We start from the raw sequence: 16,352 nt of genomic DNA, 5'->3' as shown, positions 1-16,352 counted from the left end.
TACATCATACGGGTAAATGTTATTTAAATGCACATCCTAGAAATTACGTGGAACTCCTCACATCCTGGTCTCCTGGAAAATCACATCTCAGTCATGATCTGAGTGATTATCCTGGTCGCCTGTCACAGGAGTAATCAAGTTTCTGTTCACTGCTACCTGTGGTTTTACAATGGCTTCTGAATGAGTCTACGATGTTCTGTGAAAAAGCAGGGAAGGATGATGACCGTTAAGTGCAAGCCATTTGTGCCATTACACCAGGGAAAACAGAAAGAAGGGAATGAGTGAGGGCCTGGTGCTTCAAACCGTGACTGCTCTGGCTGAGCAGACGTCCCAGCCGCTCTGGCTGTTACGCCAGTATACCCGCCCTTTTCACCCCTTCCGTCTCTGCCCGGGCCCAGGACCCCTGGCCCCCATGAGGGCCAGTTAGAAAATCCTGTGTTAGTTTCTAGGGAGCAGGGACTTGGCGGAGTATCGCCATCCAAGAGCCGACAGGGCGTCTGATGTGAGCCAGGAGTCACTCCCGGGGCAGGGTCATTCCCCTACATCATTGCCTCGTAGGGGCTTAAACGCAGACCACCAGCCAGGTGGCTTTCCCAGACTTCTTCAATCGGGAAGATCGCAACTCTCCTTAGGAAGAGGGTCCGCTACACCTGAAGGCCGCTCGGCAGAGCCCAGAGCCGAACCACACTCGGGGCCAGCGAGGGAAGGGGCCCTCACTAGATCCCCAGTTATCAGTGCTTCTTGGCGGGGCCTCGGAAAGGGAAACCAAAGCAAAAGAGTTTGAACCATGCTCAAGAACTTCAGCCAAACAAATGAAGCCTGCGCTGAACTTTTGCAAAGAATCTATTGGGCCGACAGACATCATACTAAAGCAGAGCCCAAGGCCCTGAAAATATATGAATGGTCAATTTGACCTTCTGGGGCAAACTGCCTCGGACACCAGGAGGAAGGTGCAAAGATCAGATGGTACATTTGGAATGAACCCTTCTCAACTGGTAGATGTTGCTTTTATAAAGTACTCAACAAAAGAGAAATGCAAAACAAAAGTCCACTTTGTCAGCGACACTGGATTTCTGGAAGGCGGTACCTCTAAAGAGAAGTAAGTTCCCCTGGAACAGCGCCCACTGTGAGGAGGAGGAGCACTGGAGAGCAGATTGCCCTCTGCTAAAAGAGAAGGAGAACAGTTAGAGACGAGAGCCTCTCACACGGTGTCGGCAGAGAGACGCACGCGGGAGAGGCCCAGGGGCTCCCTTGGCCTTGAGGCACCTCACCCCCACGGGAGCCCAGAGACACTGACATGAAGAGTGAGCTGATTAACTCCTGACAGATGTCACCCTGGAGTTTTCACCAGAACAGCTTGACATCAGAGTCCCACCAGAACACACTTTAAGCCTACAGATGGAGCTTGTGAAAATCCCGGAAAAGCAGACAGAGCTCCTTCCCCCAGGATCTTAACAAAACCCAAAGACCACCGTCAGACCTCCCCAGACGGGGACTCGACACAGAGGAGGCTGCCACCGAGGGCCGAGAAACGACCTGCCTCACGTGCCTCGCACAGTGACATCATAGATACCCGCTGGGGCTTGTGGACACCTGCGGGATGGGGGGAGTATATCCCAGCTGGAGGCAGTCTGCAGTGCTTAACGCCTTCCTTGGGGAAATCATCCCGTCGCATCAAGGCGCTGAAACAACTCACATCCGGGAGACCACAGTCAACAGGAAAAACCAAGAGAACCAATCACACCTTGAAGAGGAACGCCGCTAAAATTTCAAGAGACATTTAACTTGGGATAAGCCCTTGCCAACTGCCCTGCTGCAGGCCAGGGGCTCCCAGAAGCAGGCTTAAATGAAGCCCCTTTAGAATGCTGTATAAGCCACTCCAGCTGTCTGCAGAGACAGGAGAGTCTAACTGCTACAAGGCCTGGTGGCTGAGAATCACTTTAAAAGGCTAGGCTCTACACTAGTCCCGAGGCCGCCTGCAACAGGTCTGCCCGCCCATGAAGCAGATGGCAGTTCCACTGCAGTTGGGGAAGCGGCCACCGACCTGTGTAATTGTGTCCAAACAGCACAGGAATTGAGGGTATGTATCAGGAACTGGAAGCAAAACCTCCAAAGTTCAACTACAAATTAGACAAAGTGCCAAGAGGCTTCACTGGTTCTCACAGCTGTAGATTAAATGGACTGACTAGAGACCCTAAGGCGGACTCGTCGCCTCTGTCCAGCTGAATGGCCTTTGCTCCTCTACCCACAGGAGTGTGGGAGGGACGCGGACAGTCGGGCGGTAACAGGAGAGACTCTGTTCTCTCACAAGTTAATCACCAAAGGGCCGTTGCCGAGAAGCTTCGATTACATATAATGGCCCGTCTCTGGGGACCCTGCCTCCCAGGGACCCTCCTGACCAGGCCCACCTGTGAATGGCCGCAGGAGGAAGAAGTTCACATACCCCCTGATGAGGCTGATGGGAACCAGAAGTGTCTGACTTCGCCCCCTCCTGTTTTCGTATAAAAGGAGCCCCAAATTCTAGCTCAGGCACGATGGTTCTTTGGAGCAGGAGCCCACCATCTTCTCGGTTTGCTGGCTTTCCGATTCAAGTTGCTGATCCTTGTCCCAGCAACCCGTCTGCATTACTGGCCTGTCGAGCAGCGAGCAGTATGAGCTTAGACTCGGGAACAACACGGCAGAGGGGGCCCTGCAGATGCGGCTAGGGGCACACGCCTGGGAGCACAGCCTGCATCATCCAGGTGGGTTCGATCTCCTCAAAGTCCTTAAGAGGAAAACTTCCCCGCCTGCGGTCAGGGGGCCGTACCCGAGGAGGAACGCTCGGGGTGAGGCTGCGTGGCTGGCTGTGAATGCGCACAAAGGGGGCTGTAGTCAAGGAGTGCAGGCAGTCGAGAGGCTGAAGAGGTGAGGAGACAGCTTCTCCCCTAAAGGCTCCAGAAAGCCCTGCCAACACCTTGGTGTTCACCCAGGGAGGCCTTATGCAGACTTGACCTCCAGAACTGTAAGGTAATAAATGTGTGTTGTTAAAAGCCAAGAGGCCTGTGGTAACTTGCTTCTGCAGCAATAGGAAACTCACATCGGTAGCGAATCTATTTTCCTGGCACGTGGGAGCCTTAAAGGTTAAGTCATCACACTTCTGGGCTTGCCTGGCAGCTCGGTGGTAAAGAATCCACCTGTCCACGCAGGAGGATGTGGATTTGATCCCGGGTCCGGGAGGATCCCCTAGAGACAGAAATGGCAACCCACTCCAGTATTCTTGTCCAGGAAAATCCCGTGGATAGAGAAGCCTGGTGGAGTACAGTCCATGGGGTCGCAGAGAGTCAGACACAACCGCGCAACTAAACAGTAACAGCCACATCACACTTTTATCCTTACGGAGGGCTCCGCTCTGAGAACGACGCTTTATCCTTACGGAGGGCTCCGCTCTGAGAACGACGCTTTATCCTTACGGAGGGCTCCGCTCTCAGAACGACGCTTTATCCTTACAGAGGGCTCCGCTCTGAGAACGACGCTTTATCCTTACGGAGGGCTCCGCTCTCAGAACGACGCTTTATCCTTACGGAGGGCTCCGCTCTCAGAACGATACTTTATCCTTACGGAGGGCTCCGCTCTCAGAACGATACTTTATCCTTACGGAGGGCTCTGCTCTCAGAACGATGCTTGGAAAAGCCCACCCCACGGCCCCAGTCCATTCAGGCTGCTGTAACAAACACCGTGCACTGAGCAGCTTATAAACAACAAGCTCTGACGGCTCTGCAGGCTGGGAAGTGCAGGATGGAGGCGCCTGCAGATCTGGCATCGGGGAGAGCTCCCTTCTCGGTCTGCAGACCCTGACACCCTCTCCTGGCAGAAGGGGACGGAGCCCTGCGTGTGTCGCACACCTACCAGTGCTGGCGGGGGTCCCAGCTGACGGCCTGTACCAACTGCTAGATGCCTGAGGGACTCAGGCCCCCACCTTCAAGACTTCGCAGTGACACCCCCAAGCCTTCTCTTTTTATGCCAAAAACAGTCTCAGCCTGCCCAGACCAAGTAAGTGCCACCCATCTGTTGTGGTCCCGTCTGAAATTTCCACGGCCGTCTCTCTAACCTCGGCAGAAAAGTTTCCAGTTTTCAGAATCCAAAAATCTGGGTTCAAGACCCAACACTTACAAGCTGGTAAGAGTGCTAACCAAGTAACTGCTCAGAGCTTCTGCTTCCTCATCCAGGAAACGGGAATAAGAATGTGTATACAAGGAGATAACCTTGGTAACAGCGCTGTGAACACTGCAAAGTGGCCGGCGGACAGTGTTTACCAACATCAGCAACCAGCCGGCAGTCTTCCGTGGCGCCCCACTGCGCTCACACGGCTCTTCGCCGGAGCCAGTTCTGCCTGCGGCCCACACCCTGCAGGTCCTGTTCCCGGAAGTCCGAGCACCGACCCGAACTGCAGGCCCCACCCCTCCAGGACATCAGGAAACCCACCAACTCTTCTCGGGAAAACACCTGTGATCACTGAGCAGAAAACGCTCCAGCAAAGTCCAAGCTCAGGCTAAAAGCAACCTCACTTTATCTTATTAAAACTACATTTCTGTTTGGTCTCGCACCGTGAAAGAGAAAAACAGGCTTCAGCGAAAGCCCTTTCTAAAGAATTAAGTGGCAACTAACATACCCACCTCATTTCAGATAATGAAATCTTTCTTTAATAGATATATTAACCCATAAACTTTTTAATAGACTGTACTGCTTTAAAACACTGAAGTAATTCACTGAACCCTAGTGATTCCTTATAAAATGCAGATCAACGTGACCTAATTCCACTGCCAGCTACACACTAGAGACATCATCGCACAAGCACCTGAGGGAGGCCGGGTCGGCAATGACTGTGATGCCACAGAGAGAAGAAAATGTTAGCAGACACCTAGGTTTTTCTTATCAACTGAATAATGAATTTTTACAATTAAAATATATGTATGTAACAGAACACCAGCCACAGCAAACATGAAGGGGCCACGGCCACACACATCCAGACGGGGAAGTCTCACTAACGCGACAGCGAAGCGCTGAATACACACACATGTTAGTCACTAAGTCGTGCCCAACTCTTTTGAGACCCCAGACACTGTAGCCCGCCAGACTCCTCTGTTTATGGAATTCTCCAGGCAGGCAGACACTGGAGTGGGTAGTCATTCCCTTCTCAAGGGGATCTTCCCGACCCAGGATCTAACTGGGTCTCCTGCCCTGCAGGGGGGTCCTTTACCGTCAGAGCCCCCAGGGAAGCTCCTGGTGGGAACAGACCCACACACCCTAACGAAAAGTTTGCATGTAGCAACGAAGATCCCTCAGGCGGCACCGAAGATCCTGCAGGCCACAGCTAAGACTCAGGGCAGGCAAAGTAAAACATCTTTTTAAGTGAAACTTGGAAAGGGCTAACTTGTTACCAGCAGGCAACAGTGAGGACCAGGAGCGGTGTCTTCTGGGTCCCATCTGTCAACACCCCGAGGGCCACGAACATCCTGAGCACCCAAGAAGGACTCGCAGGGGGAAGAAGAAATGAAGGAGAGCTGCCGGAGGCCCGGGCGCCGAGCCCGCGATGGGGCCGAGGCTCCCGGCCAGGCGAGAGGGCAGGGCCTACGGCCAGGCGAGGGGGCAGGGCCTAGACAGAGGGCGGCGCAGGGCGGCGCAGGGGAAGCTGGCAGAGAGGTGCCGAGGGCCCCACGGCCCTGTAAAGGTCACCTCTTCTGCGTGAGGCACAGGAGGTGTCGCTAAAGCACCCCCACTGGAGGGGCAGACAGACAACAGGGAATGGGAAGGGCTGAGGTTTAAAGCAAGAACCCGAAGGGGCGCTCCCGGGTGGACGGGGCCCCAGAGGAGGACAGGCTGGAGACCTGGGCTGACGCCACATGTCCGAAAGAGACAGGCCCCGGGGCCAAGCCCCCACTTCCCAGGGTCTGTCCCGGCTGCCTTTACAGCTTGGCTCTGCTGCTGCTGCTAAGTTGCTTAAGTCACATCTGACTCTGGGCGACCCCACAGACGGCAGCCCACCAGGCTCCCCCGTCCCTGGGATTCTCCAGGCAAGAACACTGGAGTGGGTTGCCATTTCCTTCTCCAATGCGTAAAAGTGAAAGTGAAGTCGCTCAGTCATGCCCGACTCCTAGCGACCCCATGGACTGCAGCCTAGCAGGCTCCCCCGTGCATGGGATTTTCCAGGCAAGAGTACTGGAGTGGGGTGCCATTGCCTTCTCCACAGCTTGGGTCAGGAAAGCTTTTTCAAAAAACTCAGTCAGGGACTTTCCTGGTGGCTCAGTGGTTGGGAATCCACCTGCCAATGCAGGGGATCCCTGGTCCGGGAAGACCCCACGTGAAAGGAGCCCAGGCGCCACAGCTACCGACGCACGCGTCCCAGCGCCTGTGCCCTGCAACGAGAGGAGCCCCACTCCGCAACAGACACCCAGCGCAGCCTCCAGATCCAGACAGTCAGACTGAGGGCTGTCTGAGGGCCTGCCCAGGGACACCCTGCCCTGGGAGCGGCCTTCGTGTCCATCTAGAGAGTGCCACGCAACAGCGCCGCTCAGCTGGTCACGAGCCACCTAGAGGCCGCCCCTCTCGAGCCACTCAACACGCCCCGCTGAGCACCTGCTCCAGGCCAGCCCGGCTGGCACTGTCAAGACGCCAGGGGTGCCGCTCCGGGCACACGGACACGGGAGGAGAAGGGAGGAGACGAGCCTCAGCGGACAGGGCTGAAGGCAGCAGGCCTCGCGATGTGACCGAGGTGACTCCCTCCTGTGCATCCCAGCAGACTTCTTTCTGGTCTGAACTTGGTCCCCCTACCCCAAGGCCCCAGCCTTGAACAGAACTGACGGGACAGCACCCGAACAGCCTCTTGCTTCTGTTAATTAAAGGCTGAAGAGCAGAGGGTGAAGACAACCACGAATGAATGATGAACAGCAAGAGGAAATGAAAGGGATAAACTCAAGACGCGGCGGCCTGAGCATCACAAAATAAGTGAAAAGTTACACAGCCACGCCTACAATTAGCTGCCTCCTGTATTCCAGACTCGGAGTAAGCAGGCAAACTGTGCGGTGACCCGGTTTACAGCTCATCAACCCCTCCTCTGCGAGCAGAGCCGTCACGCAGGGTCTCCTCTGGGCTCAGTAGCAGTTTTCTGAAACATGAACCAAACGAGTGACTGATTTACCATCAGGCTCATTCCAACCACAGCCATGCTCCCCAGATTTAGAGAATATACTCAGAAGGAGCAAGTTTTCCAAGGAAATTAACTTTAGAGCGCTTCAGAGGCAAATGTATGGAGCCCGTTATGACGACAGCGCACAGCTCCACCACCCCTCCGCCCAGAGTCGCATGCAGGCCCACGCGGCCCCCCAGGACCCACGCCGGAGGGCTCCAGGCTGTCCCACCGTCAGCACCCACGCCTGCCACTCAGCGGTGACAGCCGCCCAGTCCCGCAAGCTCTCAGCCGCCTCCTGTCCCCGCCTGGCCACCAGCTCCCTGCTAAAGGGACTGCACTCGTCCCCTGTCACACTCCTGGGGGCCTGGGAGCCGACAGATGGGCAGCTACTGAGCCAGCCAGCAAGCCACTTCACGGATGGCTCCGATACGTCTTAGAAACGAGGGTTCTGATGATATACTCGTCCCTCCCTTTACGTTGACAGTAAAGAGGTTTCTTCCCCGTGAAAACCCAGTGTGTGAAATACAGTACTGGAAACCGACTGTGCCTCAATCGAAAGAAAACAGCAACGGGATGTACTCACAGAGCACAGCCTCTGTGGTGTGGCCCGGGGCGGGCGGGGCGCGCAAGGGGCGAAGGGGTCGGCAGGGACAGGACCCACCAGTCCAGGACGGCGCAGCGTGCGCTGGACTCAGGGGCACTCGGCTGCAGACCTGGAAGCTGCTGAGGGCAAATCTCACACGTTCTCGCCACAAGGAAAAGCCTGTAGCTGCGTGGTGGGCGTTAACCAGGCCCACTGGGCCATCTGGTAGCCTGTATGTATACTGAATCCTCACGGTACCCACGCGAAACTAGTATGTTAATTATGCCTCAATAAAAAAGCAAGGAGGGGCTTCCCGGGTGGCTCAGGGGTAAAGAACCTGCCTGCCAATGCAGGAGACGTGGGTCCGATCTCTGGTCCAGGAAGACCCCACAGGCCACGGGGCAACTAAGCCCGAGCACCCCAACCACTGAGCCTGTGCTCTGAGCCCGGGACCTGCCTCGACTGAAGCCCACGTGCCCAGAGCCCGCGCTCCCCACCAAGAGACGCCACCGCCATGAGGGGCACGTTCGCTGCAGCGAGAGCAGCCCCCGCCCGCCACGAGGGAACCTGCGAGCGCAGCGGAGACCCACTGCAGCCAGAGTTCCAAATTAGAAATAAAAACAACACCGGGGGCTTCCCTAGTGGCCAACGGGCACGACTTGCAGCTCCCAACACAGGGTTCGATCCCTGGTCGGAGAGGAACTACGATCCCCACACACCATGCAGCTCCGAGAAAAGACGGATGAACAGGGGCATGGAAGGGAAGCCTTCTGAAATCACCAGGGGAAAGGCCAGCCCAGCAGCCGGCCGTCACCACCCCCCTCATCCCCACTCCTCCCGACTCTGCTCCAGACTCGCACTGCGCCCTCTCACCTCTCCGGTCTCCGGCCAGCCCATCCGGACGATCCGACTCCTCTGTGCCTCCCAAAGTCCCATGCTGCACGCGCCTTCTTCCCAGCGCAGGAAAGCACACCCATCTCCCGTGAACACGCACACAGCTGCCTCCAGGCTGAACCACCTCCGGCTCTAGAGCACACACGCATCACCTTACGTTAAAGGGTCTGTCACAAAAATCAGCCTTGCCCCCCACCCCCGCCAGGCCTCACACCCATCCGTGGTGACCCGTCCCCCGCCAGGACATCACTCTCTGCAGGCACACAGGTGAAACGCATCAGGCTCGCCCACCTGAGCAACTTCCTGCCAACCAGCGGCTTCTGGCTCCCCCTGGAACCCACCTGCGGGGTCTAGCGCCCCACACTCACTCCTTCTGAGACGTCCTCTCCAAGAACACCGACCCAGAGACCACCCTCGCAGCCTCCTGGAAGCCCACCACGTTAAGTGGGTCTCCAGGTCCACCAGGACCTCCAAACCCCGCCCCCACGTCTACACCCAGCCCAGGCCGCCATCCCCACCAGGGAGCGCAGCCCTGGCCTCCAGGGCGGTCAGGCAGCTCTCCCGCCTCCCGTCTGCCGGGTCGGTATGCAGCCCTCGGGGGACACTCGGACTCTTCGAGCCGGGGGCCGGCCCACCCTGGCCTGCTCGCCACCCCCTCACCCACACCACCCAGGGCCTCTTCTGCCCCTCCGCTGCCCACACTGTGTCTCCGAGGCTAGCAGAAACGTTCACGGGAAGAAGGCTCATGGCAAACCCGCCCGTGAGGAGTACGAGGGAGCGGGGGAAGGCGGATGTGGCCACGGGTGCATCTGAGGAGCGCGGAGCGGAGCGGTCTGGCCCGGCCCCACAGCACAGTCAAGCGCGAGGGCGCAGAGCACCGCAGGGCCACCGCCGTCCTCTGCCGGCCCCAGTGAGCTGCGGACCCCAGGGGCGGAGGGGCACCCGGGGACGGGCCCTCGGCGATCAGGGCACTTATGCGGTGGGAGCCGAGGAACGCAAGGGGCAGCATGGCCAGAAAGGGCCATGCCCTCGGCCGAGAGGCCTGAGTCCCAAGCCAGCTGGCACCCGGAGGGGCTGCCCCGGGGCCCCAGGCCCAGTCCACGCTGGTGATCCCCTGAGTTCGTGACTCTGGCAAGAGGACCCACGACTGTTCTAAACTAGACTCACCAACAGCTCCACGCACCCCCTCACCTGCAGCGCCTGGGCTGGAATCCCCCCAAAGACGAACCAGCATCAGAGAGAGGGAGCAGGAAGAAGGGCACTCAGCCCCCAGGTTCCCTGTAGCGCAGCCCCGGGACGGAAAAGCCCAGGCTGCCAGTCCCTCGGGGCCTCCGGATTCTCTGTCTCCCTTCTGTCGGGGGGAGGGGCCTAGAAGCTGCCCCCTCACCCCTGGAGAACTGAGGGAGACTCCCACCCTGGAGAGAGGAAGTCAGCGGGCAAGAGACCAGGTCCCAACCCCAGCCTGGGGCCAGGCCATCTCGGACCGCGCAGCATCCCGCTGCCCTGAGGACCACAGCCCGGCAGAGGAGGCGCTCCGGGAGCGCGCGCTGCAGGGAGGCGGCACTCTGTCCATGGCTCTGCCATCCCCTGGGGCGCAGAACCAACACTTGCCTGGGGACGCGGTTCCCAGGCACTACCCCAGACTCCTCCCGAGGGAGGGCCAGGCGCTCGGTCCCGGGCACTCCTCCTGCCTAGCATCCCCTGTGCAGCCAGCCTCTCCAAGGCTGGGACCCTACTGCACCCAGAGAGCCCACGGGCCAGTCCTCACGAGGCCGGTGTTCAAAAGAGAAGCGGGCAAGCCCGGGGGCAGGGAAGACGGAGCGGCCGCAGAGGGCACGGTGAGGGCGGGCGTCACTCCCGGCCTGGGTCACCGAGCCCTCCTCATCTGAGCTGATCTCAGCCAGGCGGGGCCGCCCCGACGGAGTCAGGGAAGTGAGATGTGGGGAGACGTGGGCCCGGCGCCCGGCCTGTTCATCTCCACCCACAACCTCCACGGGCTTTCACGACACTCGGAGGAGAGAAATAGTTCCTCCAGCTCTTGTTTTTAAAAAGTTTAAAAAAGAATAAGTCCAAAATCATCAGGGACTTACTTTAAGTCACTCTTGTACTCATCTAAAAATTAACCCCAAAGGGCCCAGATCTCCTACATTAGACAGAAATGTAAGGGCTGGCGGGGGTGGAGCGGTGAGGGGCGGGGGGGTGGAATTTCACTTTAAATGTCTCCAGACAAAATAAAAGGCATTTAATAACATAAAACAGGACCACTGGAAAACCGTATCTTTAGCAGAAGCCCACCCTCAGGTATGTCCACGGCGCTCATCAGAGCCAGACCCCCTCCACTCACGTCGGGGCGGGGGGCAGACCAGAGAAACCCACTCCCCTAAAACACAAAGTTGCTGCCAGAGCGCAGACTCCCAGGCTCCCCGTGACAGGAAAACAGGAGCAGTCGATCTGAACAGCCGCTCTGAAAGCACAGAAAGAAAACCACCCGTTTATAAAAACACAGGCCGGGGGGCTGGGAGACAGCAGCTGAGAACCCCTGAGGAGACAGGCAGGGCCTCCCCGTGGCTCCTGGAGCCCAGAGGACACAGAAGACCCCTCCCAGCTCAGTCCCAGGCCCTGAGGACTGAAGACGCTTTGCAGAGGTTACCAGCGAGGGCCCAGACCGCCCAGCCTCTCCAGCACATCTCCCTGACCGCCCCCACGGGGCTTCCCTGTGGCTGCGGGAACAAATGGCCACAAGCTTGCTGCCTTACGACACACACCCGTCATCCCAAAGCTCTGGAGGTCGGAGGCCGGCACGGGCCCCCAAGACTAAAGTCATTCCAGAGGCGACCCTGGGAGACCCATCTCCTGCTCACCCGGCTTGTCGGTAGAACTCAGCTTCAAGCGGGTGCAGGGCCAAGGTCCCCATCTTCCTGCTGGTCGAGGGCAGAGGCGGTCCCCGGCTCCTAGAGGCCCCCACGAGCCCTGCCTCGGGGCCCCCTCCTGCATCCTCAAAGCCAGCAACTGCAGATCAGACGGAGCCACGCACCCCATCTCCGACGCCTTTAATAGCTGCTGGGACTGCAGTGGGTCCCCCAGAGGCTCCAGGACAACTTCTCCATCTCAAGGGCAGCTGACGAGCGACCGTAATTCCACCTATGACCCTGACTCCCCTCTGCCACGGAACCGACGCTTCACAAGCTCTAGAGAGAAGGACGCGGACATTTTGGTGGCGGCGGGGGGAATCATTCTGCCAACCACACGCACCCCCTCAGGCCAGAACCCTAGGTGTCACCCCAACCCCCAGCACCCCGTCCATCAGGGACCCCTGTGAAACCTGTCACAGCCTAGGCCCTGAGCCTGCTCTCGGGAGGACGATGGGGCCTCACCGCTCAGTGATGGGGACCAGGACCCAAGTCCTCTCCAGGCCCCACTCACCCCTCCTCACTTCCGCCGCCGAGTCTCCCTATAGCAATGCTCTGACCCTGACCCGCAACTCCGCGAGGCAGGCTGGCCCCTCCAGCCCCAGGTCCCTGCTTAGACGAGGCCTCCGCCGGGGGCTGTGGCATTCTGTGGACGCAGCGCCCACTGTCCTGCACCCATCGCCAGGCTGCGGCCGGGCGACCCTGCAGACTGTGCGTCTGGTGCTCACCGGCCCCGAGGCCCATGTCCCTCTGCTCAGCGCGGTCCCTGGCACACAGAAGATGCTCCCCGCGCCGCTTTCTGAATGAGTTACCCACTCCTCCCTGCAACTGCGGTGGCCAGTGGGGTGACAGCGGAGCCAGCTGGCCCGTTCACTCAGGGCCCCCTTCTGGCTCTGAGCACTGAAAGCTGACGGCCGCCAGAACCAGGATGCTGAACCGCCTTCCGGCCTGGCCCCACCAGAGCACCACGGCCTTTCCACCCGCAGTGGGGGCCCTGAGCGCCACCCCCTCACTTACAGACGTCGCCCTGCACAGTCAGCAGACCGCACACCCTGCGGCGCGTGAGGGGGCCATGCAGAAGGGCGGCGTGTGTTCTCACACCTGCGTGCGACGGTCTTGCCATGGCATTTAACGTTAAGTGTGGCAAGAACGCCAAGGCCAACGGCAGAAGCGGCGGCCCTGCCCCTCCTAACTGGTCCCTGCTGCCAGCCTGGCCTCTCAGCCCCCAGTCCACCCACGACACGGCACGGAGACCAGGCCATGCCTCGGGCAGAGTCCTCGGAAGGCCCCTCCCTCAGAAGGAGAAACCGAGAGCCTCCGTCCTTGCCACGACCACGAGCCCCACCTCCAGGCCTCCTGCCCCATGACTGTCCCCCCGAGCCCTGCCCTCAGCGATGGCCGCACACCTCTGCACTTCCCCCTCAGACACACAGGAGCGTCGCCCCCAAACCAGGGCCTCTGCACGTGCTCACCCCTCTGCTGGGACCCTCTTTCCCAGCCGCCCCCGAGGCTGTTCCCGCACCTGCTGCAGACCTTGCTCAGGTGTCACCTGCTCTGGGAGGGCTCACCCGGCTCGCATCGTCCTGAGACCTCCCTGCCCCCCAGCCGTCTGCCCCTCTTCCCTTTGTGTGGACTCCAGCCATCGCCCGCCAGTTAACGCGCTCCTTATCGCATCACTCTCCGCCTCCCCCACTCCGCTGCGAGCCCAGGTTCTGCTCTGTTTTGTTCACGGATGCACCTCTAGTACCTGGAACCGTGACTCGCATGTTAATACGGGTTAAATAAATATTTGTTGAATCAGTAAGTTATCAGGCTCTCAGAACGGGTCCAAGAGGCCCCTCTCCTCCTCATCTAAGAGATCAGGGCTCGGCCAAGCAAATATCCTCCTGGAGGTCACGGTCAACAGGAAGACATGCGGCCCAGAGCAACAGGCCCAAGGCGAAGGACAGAGAGATGGCTAAAACCCGGACCACCCAGTCCCAAGTCAGACATCTTCCCATCCTTCATCCAGAAGAGAAGTTTCTAAGGAACCACCAGCCAAACACACAACCTAAGGCCCAGAGCGTGCACAGAAGAGGGGGCTCTCCCAGCAAGACCAGCGCGCGAGGCATAAGACCTTGGCCGAACCACCAGTCCTCTCCAGGCTCATCTAGGAAACAGTTCGGATCAACCACCACTTAATTGATTTTGTAGTAACAATGCAAAGATGAGTAAGGAACTCTCCCTAAACACTCAGAGCCCACTGGCTGGTGGAGAAAGCAAGTACTTTCCAACAACACTGAGTGTGATGCACAAAGGGGCACTTTAGTCCAGACCGCGTGAAAACAGGCCAGGCTTCACCGGGAGGCACACTGGAAATGAGTTTTTCAAAATCCTTAAAAAGAAAGCCAGGCAAAGGAGAGGGAAGGGAGGAAAAGAACATTCTGGTCAGCTACAAAAGCATGAAGCTGACAGACGCATCGCACAGCAAGGAATCCACAAGCCCCTCAGCACCACTGAGGGCAAAGCTCAGAGCAGGGAGGGGCGGGAGACGCGGCTCAGCGGGCTCAGGTCATAAAGGGCCTTACACGTCCTGCAAAAACACAGAGGCTTCTCTGCACGGCATTTCCGGGAAAACCACCACGCCTACCTCAGCGAGGCCCAGAGTGTGCTTAGAGGACAGAGGGCATTTTACAAATTCTGAAACACCAGCGAGGGACTTCCCCAGTGGTCCAGTGGTCAAGTCTCCACCTCCCAACACAGGGGATGGGAGCTCGATCCCTGGTCAGGGAACTAAGATCCCACATGTCTCTTGGCCAAAAAAAACATAAAACAGGAGCAATATTGTAACAAATTCAAAAAAGACTTTTAAAAACGAAACAAACCACCAGGGAGACAAACTGTGCAGAGTGGTAGGAAGAGGGCCTGGCACACGGTGACTGCAAGATGAACATCAGCCACTGCTGTCAAGGAGCTGTTCATCATAAAGGGCTGTGCGATATAAAGAGCCTTTAACCGCTCTGTATTTTGTGGTGGGTGTATTCTTCCACCTTCAGGTTTCTGAGTTGAGGCCCACACTCAAAAAAAAGCTAATTACAGGGCCCACCCACAAGAGCTGACACAGCGGCTAGAATCGGCGGGGATCTGGCCACGCGGTGCTTGGGCAGGTGAAGCAGTGCGCGGCCAGCGACCCCCAAGGGAGGGCCACGTGCTGACGGGGAGCCGCACACCCCCGAAGCTCCTCCCGCCCGAAACAGCAGCGCAGCCAGAGGCGAGGCCGCAGGGGGCATGGGGCCCAAGATGGCCCTGCAGGCCTCCCCTCACGGGCCGGTCTCCATGGTGCTGGCCGCGGCGGCTCACAGACCTCACTCTGAGTCTGGAACGATCTCAGGGAGCTGCTCTCAACAGTGCCTCTGCACGGCACAGACTCAAAACCCCAGAGCAGGCCGGGCGGTCTCTGGCGATGCAGGAACCACAGAAGAAACCCAAGGACAGCAGCAGGCTCCCGTGGCCGCCGTAGCCGGGCGCCCCAGACCCACCGGCTGGAGACGGTGGAGACCCCAGGGACGTCCTGCCCCAGGGCTGGGGGCCAGAAGGCCAAAGCCACGGTCCCGCCGGGGCCCCGCCTCTCCCAAGGCGAAAGGATCCCTCCCTACCTCTTCTAGCATCTACTGGCTGCCGGGAATCCGCAGCTTCCCTGGTTTGTAATGGCATCACTTCAATCTGCCTCCATCATCCGTGCCATCCTCCCTACACCTGTCTCTCTGGGTGCAAATTTCCCTCTTCCCCTAAGGACACCAGCCATTGGACTCGCGCTCTCCCTAATCCAGAATGGCCTCATTTCTCATTTTAACTCAATTCCATCTGCAAAATACCTTGTTTCCATATAAAGTCAGACTCACAGGTTCTGAAGATCTGAATTTGGGGAGGGACCCTATTGAACCCAAAGTAAAATTTAAAAAAAAAAAAAAGTAAAGTGAAGTCGCTCAGTCACGTCTGACTCTTTGCGACCCCGTGGACTGTAGCTTACCAGGCTCCTCCATCCGTGGGATTTTCCAGGCAAGAGTACTGGAGTGGGGTGCCACTTCCTTCTCCAGAGGACTTTTCCAACCCAGAGATCGAACCCGGGTCTCCCGCGTTGTAGGCAGAGGCTGTACCATCTGAGCCACCAGGGAAGTCCCATTGAACCCAAGATAAGGACAAATACCCAAGAGACACAGTTATGGATCCAAAGGTTTATTCACCATTAGAACTAACACAGAAGCTCCATTACTCTCTTGCCTCAGTTGGTGGTGAAGAAGCAGAACCCATTTAGACTGAGGAGGCACCAAAATCTCAGGACCTACAGCAACACACCACACTGTTCCGCCACGTGGCCCCTTCTCCCTGGAGTCGGTGCTCTAGAGCGCCTGCTCCTGTCGCACGAGGCCCTCCTACTCGCTGCTCTTTCAGAACTTCCACATCATCTTGGACCCTGACACTGGTTGTGATGAAACCTCTGACTGTTCCTCAAGGACCATCCTATACAGTAAAACAGGATCTTTGGCCAACTTTAGTGACCCCTGTCCAAAAATCGCTGCTCTGGGCATACAGTAACTCAGCTCCTGCTAACTCCCAGACCACTCTGAAAATTAAGCCTTTCTGATTGGACATAGTGGATTCCAAAGTTTATAATTCTATCACTCAAACAATAGTGCTTATTACGCAGCCCTAAAAATAAACTGTGGTCGTGCATGAGTTAACTTAACTTAACATGGAGTTAAGACCACAATTCTTCATTTTCCGTATCTGAGACTTTTAGTTTGCAAACAGGACCGTGTCT

At 57.9% G+C, this 16,352-nt stretch overlaps 1 protein-coding gene across 2 annotated transcripts in view; it reads right to left on the bottom strand.

Annotated features, from left to right (window-relative positions):
- TBC1D22A (TBC1 domain family member 22A) overlaps positions 1 to 16,352 on the bottom strand; it is a 267,188-nt gene that overhangs the window by 249,838 nt on the left and 998 nt on the right. The window contains exon 2 of one of the 2 annotated variants that reach the window (XM_069586201.1): positions 8,622 to 8,774. The exons of the other annotated variant lie outside the window; for it this stretch is intronic. Within the exon in view, the coding sequence (XP_069442302.1) occupies positions 8,622 to 8,774 (153 nt within the window). The remainder of the gene's footprint in view (positions 1 to 8,621; positions 8,775 to 16,352) is intronic. 2 annotated transcript variants of the gene reach the window in all.

The sequence above is a fragment of the Ovis canadensis genome, chromosome 3, assembly GCF_042477335.2.
Source record: "Ovis canadensis isolate MfBH-ARS-UI-01 breed Bighorn chromosome 3, ARS-UI_OviCan_v2, whole genome shotgun sequence".
In the NCBI taxonomy this organism is placed as follows: Eukaryota; Metazoa; Chordata; class Mammalia; order Artiodactyla; family Bovidae; genus Ovis; species Ovis canadensis.
The sequence above is the reverse complement of the archived record's forward strand: the minus strand, read 5'-3'. Positions and strand labels throughout refer to the sequence as shown.